General features: G+C 41.1%; 1 protein-coding gene across 1 annotated transcript; it reads right to left on the reverse strand.

Moving 5' to 3' along the window:
* Positions 1 to 1,099: 1,099 nt before the first annotated feature.
* On the reverse strand, positions 1,100 to 9,119 carry LOC104534158 (NADH-cytochrome b5 reductase 2; the record flags this gene model as incomplete). Its single annotated transcript, XM_010193318.1, has 7 exons — positions 1,100 to 1,428; positions 3,272 to 3,371; positions 3,932 to 4,017; positions 4,574 to 4,657; positions 6,113 to 6,242; positions 7,286 to 7,392; positions 9,047 to 9,119. Coding segments are annotated over 7 exons (753 nt in total), but the record flags the coding sequence as incomplete, so codon positions are not given.
* Positions 9,120 to 9,727: the final 608 nt, after the last annotated feature.

Below are 9,727 nucleotides of genomic sequence, written 5' to 3' on the forward strand. Positions count from 1 at the left end.
TAGTAAGAAATCCTAATTAGCATAATGTAGGCATAAATGCTTATTTTTTTGACTCTTAAGAATAAATTCTGATTGTTCCTCCATCTCTTGCTGACTGTGGAATGATACTAACACAAAAACACATGGCTGATCTCTCATCAGGGACAGAATCACCGTCTGAATCCCTGTGTCTGTCTTTGCATTATTGCTGCAAATGTAACTGATGAGGTACAAAACCCCGATGTCAGTTTTTAACTTGTCGATTCCTTTGGGTTTGCTTTAGATGAATAAAAGCAGTAAGCAAACATTGATCAGCTTCTGAGGAAACAAGTACTCTGGCTCAGGGATTTGTCCTAAATCAGACCCTAAACCAAATGTAGTAATTAATTCCTGGAAATGAACATGCAGTACTTCTACCACTGAAGACTAAGAATTAAATGCTATGTGGTAAAAAACACGGAGATGAGGCATTAGCTGAGTTTAAGATCATCTCAGCATAGCAAACAACAAGAAGCAAGAAGCCATGTTTTCTCTTAAGCAAAGGAAATTTCTGAAACTGCCAAAAAAAGCAGGCACGGCACTTGGAGAATGACATTCAAGTGATGTAACATCACTGGATATTTACATCTGTACATGTAGCCTAGAGCTTCCATACAGAGCTGGCAGTGGTTGTTCAGCTCAGGCTGTTAGAGGACAGCTTGAAGTTCTGTAATCCTCCCAAATAAATTTCACACTAATGAGAATTTCTGTTCTAGTAATAAGCAATTTGCATGTTACCCAAATTCTGTTCAGGCACTTTTTCAATAGCATACTTTGACTTCTTGCTTAGCCCCTGGTAAAGGGCTGTAAAAAACATTTAAAAACAAACAAATCCAACTGTTCTTTGAACTCTTCTTCCCTAAGATTCACACTAAATTAATTACCTATAGAGCACAAATAATCCTAGTCCAGTTTCATAGCCCTCTCCCAAAGTCCATACCCATGTTAACAAACAGGTGGTTTTATTGCTGTCCTACCTCTCCAATTACACTTTTTTTCCCTCAGAGTTAACATTTCACACTAACTTAAGAAGTTGACTAAGTTAATTCCACACAACTCAAGATGATCTCTCAGCCTATCAGTATTAAAACACGCAAAGGTAATTATAAAATTGTAAACACAAATTACATTAGGCAGTTAAAAAACACACAGAAAATAATACTGCACCCGTTACACACCAGCTGTTCTTGCAGGAAAACAGGCAGTACTTACGAAAAGGTATCAGATGATATCAGTGTTAGTAAGAAAATGTACTGCTCTTGGAATAGCCCAGTTTGTCCAGGTTGGGCTGACACGCAAACTGAATCATCGGGGGTGGCCCACACATGAGCACGAGTGTCTCACTGCCAGGGGACGGGAGGTGGGCTTTAATCATGTCTGCGGTGATGAAGCCAGAACTGTACTTCCAATCTGAAACAAAGAAACCAAACTATTAATTTGAATCTCTGTACAGTCTGAAGCCTTTTTAAACTGTGTATATTGTACTCACAAAGTTGCTGAAGAATCAGCAAAGTTAATCCTTTCTCTGTTTGCAGTGATGGTGGCATATATCTCTCACTGAGCTGAAAACTAATGGTCACCTTCAATAGGTGCAATGAGGGTGTGGGAAACAAATGTCTGGTTGATAAGACATGAAAGTCAATGAATAAATTATAGCTTTAGAAGAAATTAGACAGCAGGTGGGAATAAACAGGAAGACTAAATCAGCTTTCCCAGTGAAGAGAGGTTACCGGTGGCCAGTTGTGCAGGGAGAAGTATTGAGAGACCTGTACCATCCAACACATTAAAAAAAGAGGCGGAAAAGAGATTGAGTGGTGAGATGAGAAAGTTTGATGATGACAAATGCTCTGCTGTCTAGTTAAGTGATGAAAGAAGCTCGGCTATGTAGTTAAGTGATGAAAGAATAAAAAAGAAAAAAAGAGGAAAGAAATGCTAAATGATTTCAAGCAGTAATATTATTGAATGCATTTAAAGTGAGTCAAGTAGGAAAAATACACCTACCTTCACATATAAAAATATGCACTTTAAGCTCATTTATCATCAGTGAGATATTGTGGTTATTAAAACCACAGCAGTCAAAAGGCATATGAAATGTTAAGAAGCATTAGCAAACAGAACACCACATCCTAGTAGAAATACAGTTTGCCTGCATCTTCACTACTGCTGTTGGGTTCTGATCTCCTCAGCTCAAAAAGGGCCATAGCAGAACTGGTTGAGAGAACGAGGATCAGCAAAGGTCTGTAACCACTGCTATATGGGGAGGAACAGCAATCCAGCATAGAAGAGATGGGGCAGCAAGGGCAATTGATAGATAGCTGTAAAATCAGTAACGTCAAGACAATTGTTAGGCACCTAAGCACACTCTCTTCCAACAAAAGAATTAAGAGGCAACTGCAAACAACAGGAAATCATTCTTCACACAGAAGCACTAAGCCTACGGAATCGCTAACAGACTGCTGAAAAGCTCCCACGGGCTCCCAGGGAGACACGGTAAGTTCATACAAAAGAAGTCCACTAAGGACTACTCTTACTACCACATTTGGCTTGGAACTGAGAAATACTGAAGACTGGAAGAGTATCAAGGCCTGCTGATGACTCTGGCCATCTGCTCATCGCTACTGCTGACAACAGGTGCAGAACTTTGATTTGACCCAGTTTGGCTCTGATGTCTGTCAAATAAAAACCCAGATCACTTCCAACATCAGAAACATGAATACCCAGGTTTCAAAGGAGATTCAGTAGAGTTCAACTTCTCCCTCCATTTCTAATTCATTGCTACATCAGCCTACAGTTAGTGCTTTTATCTATACACATGGCAGCTCTGTTTTACCAGAATCTAAGCCGAGCTGTTGCAAAACAAAGATGTGAAGGTATTACTTACAGGTATTAACCAATTTAATACCAACAAAATGCTAACATAACCTGATTTCAGAGATAGCCCAAAACGTAGCTGTAACTTTTGCTGAAACGTCAAAAAAACTGACACATCCTGAAATACATGAGAAGATGCGCTGAGTAACGTGTCTCACCCAACAGGCGGTAATAGCTCACGCATTCTGAGGCCAAACTGGTTTAGATCACTTTTCAAAACCAGTGTTGTGGTAAGGCTTGTTTCTGAGGGGCTGGGAGTGTCTTTGTTGTTTAAAAGTGTAAGACTACAAGACCTGATATTATACTAATGGCCCCTTGAACAGGAGTGAAACTATTGTACGCAGATAAGCAAAGGCATTTCCAGTGTGTACCAGTAGCCTACCTTGTGGAGGTCTGTCCAGAGTATACCAAAGCGTGAACTGATCAGGATGCCTCTTAGCAATGTCTTCTAGCTCAGCTCTCAACAATATATCTTTTTCTGTCTGCAAAATGAGACTGCTGTTTAGCTCCAAACCATCTCAGGATGCCCTCTAATGTGAGTTCATCTGGCATTCAACAAGACAAACGCAATGACAACTTATTCAAAGCAAGAAGGTGATTTTTTACCCCCTTACATGACAGGCTATTATCATTACAGGTTTCTTTAGATTCAGATTAAGAACAACAAACTGTAAGACTTAATAGCCACCTAAACACTGTCTTAATGATGACAATTTGAACAATTTTGTAATCCAGCCTAAAACCAGAATTTGCTGCATTTGTCTCTGACCCTGGCAACCACTTTAACCCAACACAATAAGGGATTACCTAATGACCATTCCCTGCTCCTCCCTGTACTGATAATTTTTAAATGTGCTACCTCAGATAATATTTTCTCATCAATGTGTGGGCAAAAGTACAAATCCAAAGACAGTGGAAGAGAATGAAACACACGGAGCAGTATTTTCTCCAGGAGTCAATGTTCTATCAGTTTAAAAAGCTCAGAGGCCACAAAAAATGTAGGCCATTAAAGAAGGACATGCAGAGAAGTCAGTATACTCACCTGATTAGCAAAAAGAAGGTAACATTTTGTGGAGTCCTTAGGATCATTTGTGATATGACGGATCAGCTGCAACATAGGAGTTATTCCTGTTAAAAAAACAAAGCAGTTAAAACCAGGTATTTCTTTCAAGCCACGTAAGGCTGCAGTTACAGTATTAATGCCGCCTTCCTTCAGTCTTCAGTGGGAGCTTAGTTTGCACAGGGCTACATACCTCTGAATTTTTAATCCATGCCAAGGGCAGAAGTTTGGGGTTTCTGTTATTACAAATCATTTCAAAACAAAAGCAAAACCACACCACTTGTGTCTGGGGCTCTCCTCTTCAGCAGTCTCTATCACATACAGCAATTTTACCCTCAAGATATTCTCCTAAAGTATTTTTTGTCATTGAGACTGAAGGTAAGAGATGAAGTGATTTCTCTGAAGTGATTTCTCTGAGACCACATGGTAAATCAAGATAAAAACTCCGAAGTTGCAAGCTCCCAGGCTCAAGCCTCTGGAAAGCCTCAGTGTCACCAAACACTCGTCAAAAGAAATGCAGGTGGAAGTGCTCTGCTACTGAAGTACAGCATTTGGTACTCCTCACATGCATCCATGAAGACATCTTTGTTCTCTAGACATTCCACGTGATGAGAGTAGTTCTACCTGTTCCTCCAGCTATCATCCCAAGATGCTTTGCAAACTTCTTCTCTGCTTCAGACTTCTTATGAGGCTTGATAAGAAAGGTACCTAGAAGAAATATTCAAAACCTATAGGTACATTAACTCCCAAACAAACATGGATACAAATACCATGGGAATGAATTACTGTAGCCTACCAATTAATTAGGACAGATCTACTGGAAATGCTAAATGGACTCAACACAGCATTGAGTGCAAAGAGTAGAAACCTCTTTTTCTCTGTAAACTCCAGTCCTAGCTTTGAACAACTGATTTACTCCTTCCCCACTACCCAATATAATTTATAATAAACTCAAGTACTCCCACATCACTGCCTAGAACGTAACTCAGCAACTGTGAATCTTACTGCTAGCTAAAGGTAACCACAGCTCCTGCTACACTGAAGCAGGTTTCTTAGGCCCTCTTCATTATCCTCACTTGCACCATGGATCTAACCATTTGTGTCCATGTTCAATGGAGTTGTAATCAAAGCAGCATCAAGCAAGAACCCCTGCAAAGTTTAGAATCAGGAATGTTGGAGCCTTGTACACTTTGACCAAGCACTTTATTATTGTAATTAATTTCCAGTTAATGAGATCCCCATGATGCTCGCGGTCAGTTAGATGACTACTTTCTAGTATGCTGTGACCTTCTGACACAGAAGTCTTGCTGACTTCTGCTCCACACCTGGGTATGCCATTGCTTCAGAACTGTCACAGAACCACTGATCAAATTCATCTCCAAGGACCAAGCCAAGTGAAAAGCCCATGAAAAGTATTCTATATGAAGAGCGCTTGATATATTCCAATCTTAAGAGATCTGTAACTAATAAGCAGCTTTCCTAGCTACTACACTTCATAGCGGCCAAAGCAGAGCAGAAAAGAACATCTGTAAACATGCACCACATTTCCTCTGAGATGTAACAGTATATTACTCATCTAAAAGGGTCATGATCCAGAGAAGCGCTGAGCACTTATCCCCATGAAGTATGAGTTAAGTGCACAGTTGCTCTGAGTCAAGAACAAAGCAAAATCCTTCACTTGGATCTTGAAAGAGGATTACTTCTCTGACCATATTTCCCCCAGTCAACTCAGACCTGGTTTAATCATGAAAGGGAGCTGGCTCTCAGTCAGCGGGTTATTCAGTAACAACTCTCTGAGATCCTCAGAGCGCATTTTAGGCCACAACCTCCCTTGTTTAAGCAGCATCTGAACATAGTATAGCTGTATAGCTGAGGTACTATTTCCACTGCAGCCTTCTCGTAATATAATGCAATAGCTTTTTTTTTCAGATATTATTATATGGTCCCAGGAGTGAGACAGAAACCAACTATTCCTCACACAAAGTACTCTGTCCCATCATATCAACTCTAATGGGCTCTTAGTCAAGACCAAGAAAGGTGGATTTTCTCTTTTCCACTTTAAAAAAAAGGTTCTCTACAAACTTGTCAAGTTTCATAAAACACCTCCGAAAATAACCAATACAAGTTTCTCCCTTTTGCTCTCCCACCTTCATGTTACAGTACCTGCCCCCTTATAGACAAGGAGCCCATTTGGCCCTCTGAAGTCAATATCATCTCCGATCTTCATGTCATCTAGGTACTGGGACATCTTCCCACCTTCTGGAAACTTTGGATTCACATTTTTGTGGTAGACCTGTAAAAACAATAATTTAGATGAAATTAACCACTAGCTTTCCTGCAGACAGTATTACAAACTGCAGAACACAATACTGCGGGTCTGAAATCCAGCATCTGAGAAAGAATCGGAGACAATTCTCTGCTCTCAGTTATCTGTTGTGCCTTGCAACAGGAAGCAGCCAAAATAAGTAAAATGCTGTCACGCACACATCACTACACTCCCTGCAAACAGCCAAACAGGAATAGGTGGCAGGCAGGTTATGTACTGGTGCCCTCACTTCACTGTCCCTCCAACAAGAACCTTATGTTACCCCACTCCTGTAATCGTTCCTTCTGAAAATATCACTGCTGCACCTTTTCTTTTTAGACTCTCCCAGAGACTTCAGCCACATAACTTTTTCACCTTTCAAAGCACATAATAAGTCTTAAGAAGCTAATAGCAGTTCACCATACTTCACCATGAAGAAAAGAGCGTGCAAAAAAACGCCAGTTTTTTGCCTAAGGACAAACTCTATCCTAGAAAAGGATTAGAAAATCCAAAAGTCCTGGGATCAAATCATCCTGCATTCCCTAGCTTAAAGGATTTCCCTTGTTTCTGTATCCTGTTTTCTTAATCAATAAACCCATTAGCCCAACACCTGACGCTCACAGACGTACAACTGCAACCTCTGTAGGGTCACCAAAGATAGCACTTCTTATGGACTTATTTTCTACTTACAGCTATGAGCAGTGAGTGCTAGTAGCAGCATAAGCAGCTTGAGGGAGAGTGATTGCTATCCATGCATTGTCAAATAAAAGAAACTAGGGAAGTTCCTGCAGTACCGCCAAAAAGGTGATTCCCTTCTCCATCTTCCCTATCTCTGCGGTCTCTCAGCGATATACAGAAGATACACAGGATACAACTTACTATTCAAGGATAATGTGAAATGAGTTGTTTGCCATGCAGTCATCCTATTCAAAAGAAGATCAATCAAAATAAACTCCATATTTCACTAAAATGAAGTACTTTCCTTCATTCCAGTTAGCAATTTATCTGTATTAAAGGAAACCAAAATTTACCTTTATAATTAAATCAACATAACCTTTTGTCTCGTCACTGGAAACTGGAGTATAGGCTCGAATCACCAGATTACCATCAATCTTTGCAGAAAGGTAAACATGTTGGCCTAGGGAGCAAGGATTACAGTCTGATTATTTATTTTTACATCCCTGGTTTCAAACTGTTCTCAGGCTTGGAAGGACAAGAAAAGGGAGGATAGCAGGTATGGTAACCCATTAAACACAAGCAATGATGGAGAAAGTCTTCACCATATAAATGCTGTATCAAACACCTAGTCTCATTTTTCAGAGTATCTGGAGCACTGGGTAAACTGAGGAGAGTGGGTACATTACAGAATCATGGAAAGTAGGAAATTTACAGCAAAATAGTTTGTTGCATGCTCGAGTGCTCTTACTGTTGAATAGCAGCAATCTCTCAGAGCAAAATTCCCAGAGATTCTGCACCAAGACATCAAGAACAAAGCCCTGGGCCATATTCCTTCTCCATAACCCCTGCCTTCCCCAGCATTGGACGCTGCTGTCCACAGAGAGCTCTCTGCCCAACCAAATGCTCCGAGAGGCAGACCCCAAAAGGCATCTGTTTCCTTGTGCTGATTAAAAGAACTGAAACTCCTTGCGTAGAGCAGTCTCTGCAGTCAGACAGCACCGATCTAGAGATCTGTATGGAATAACAAAAAGCAGGAACAATGCTGGCAAAAACCACTGTTTTTAGCAAAATAATCCTCGTAAAAAGCAGAAGGCAGGAATCTCCCAGGAAGTAATCTGGGCTGTGCAGTTTCAGGATCTTATTCCTAAATTCTTAAGAATAAAGTTTGGATAAACACAAGCACTGCAGGGCACATCTCACTTCGTTTATAATTTGTCTAGTTCACGTGGACAGTTCAATCACACTTTCCCATACAAGCCAGAAGAGAATTTGGAGAGACCGCTGCCCTTGACAGGCAGCATGCAAGGGCACGCTCACAGCATGGAATGGGAAGGACCCTGACACTCACCATACAGCAAGGGAAACTGTGAAACACAGTGCAGCACAAACAGGGCTACAGCTGCTACAGCTGCTGCATCTGCAGATCAGAAAGGGAGACTTTCCCCTGCATAGATTACCATCAATTCAAGGTCCAAGGTTCAATGCCATCAGTTTTGCAAGGTACAGGAACAGAGACTGTGCCGATCCTAGCCTAAAATGAACTTCATGCTACAGAAAGCAAGACAAAGTTGTACATATATGTATGTAAATCAAAAGTAATCGTGTGCACTGAATACTGCAGCATCTCCTATATACAGGAGCCGTGTTTTCCCCTTTGTTCTGCACAGAATAGTTACAAGCTTACCCGTCAGTAGAGTTGTGCTCTCTCACATCTACACTGACCATATTCATCAAAAGCACAGAGGCAGCTGACAATAACTGAGGGCACCAGATGGAAGTCAAATACAAATAAGAAATATGGAAAAGCTTTGACAGATACCATTCTACTTATATCCTGACTGGTGGTGAATTGCATCAGACTCAGTTCAGTTTCACTGTTCTTGTTACAAACTACACCACACCATTTCACACCAACAGAAGAAAGTACACACAGATCAGAAATACATCCCTGTGGGAAATCTGACATTTCTCTCTAACACAGCAGCATTCAGATGCAGCTTTTAACTCCTTGCTTTGCTAAGCATTAAATTCCCAGTCAGAAGCCCAAGAACTATGAGTACAGTTTCAAATCCTAAAAGCAGAAATACCTGTAATGAAGTGTTTTCAGTACTAACCTACAGGTAATCCTAATACATGATCTGGCGACGGTAGCCCAAACCGGAATTTCTTAGTATCGTGACTGATATCCTAAAAAAACCAAGCAAACAGCATCAGAATGAGGTCAACATCACCACTGCTTTGAATTTAAAATACCACCCAACACGATGAGCTTTAGTAAGCCTGTTCTTTGTTACATGCAAGTCAAATACTAGGAAGGGAAGTAGAAAGGGCTTTGAAAAGTAAAGTTTAAACAGATGAGAAGTTGTAGAGCCAAAGTCTTTTCCTATTTAATTCCACAAGGAGTTAATTTTGCCTGTCTGCACAATTCCTACAGCACCTTAACATAAAAAACTGGAAACCCTCTATTGCCCAAGGCCAGTGAGCACATTTCATAATTTCTGGCCAAAGATCAGCCAAGACAGGACGTGCAAGCAGCACAGGCTGGTAGGGTTACTTCCCACTGATGCACGTTGGAGAGCGACCAAGGGAGAAACGCAGCTCTCAACTAGGATTTAAACAGACACAGACAGGAGTCTAGTCTCCTCTCCAAACAACCGTAAAACCACGGTGTAGGCATAAATCTTGCTCTACCTTAGGGAAACGCTGCACCCTGGCTGCGGGAGTCACAGCCGCCCCTTGAAGGGCTCTGCGCACTCCTCCAGCCCCGAAGCCTGGGGCAGCCCATGACCACCCAC

Source organism: Mesitornis unicolor, unplaced genomic scaffold (assembly GCF_000695765.1).
Source record: "Mesitornis unicolor isolate BGI_N332 unplaced genomic scaffold, ASM69576v1 C13666925, whole genome shotgun sequence".
NCBI lineage: Eukaryota > Metazoa > Chordata > Aves > Mesitornithiformes > Mesitornithidae > Mesitornis > Mesitornis unicolor.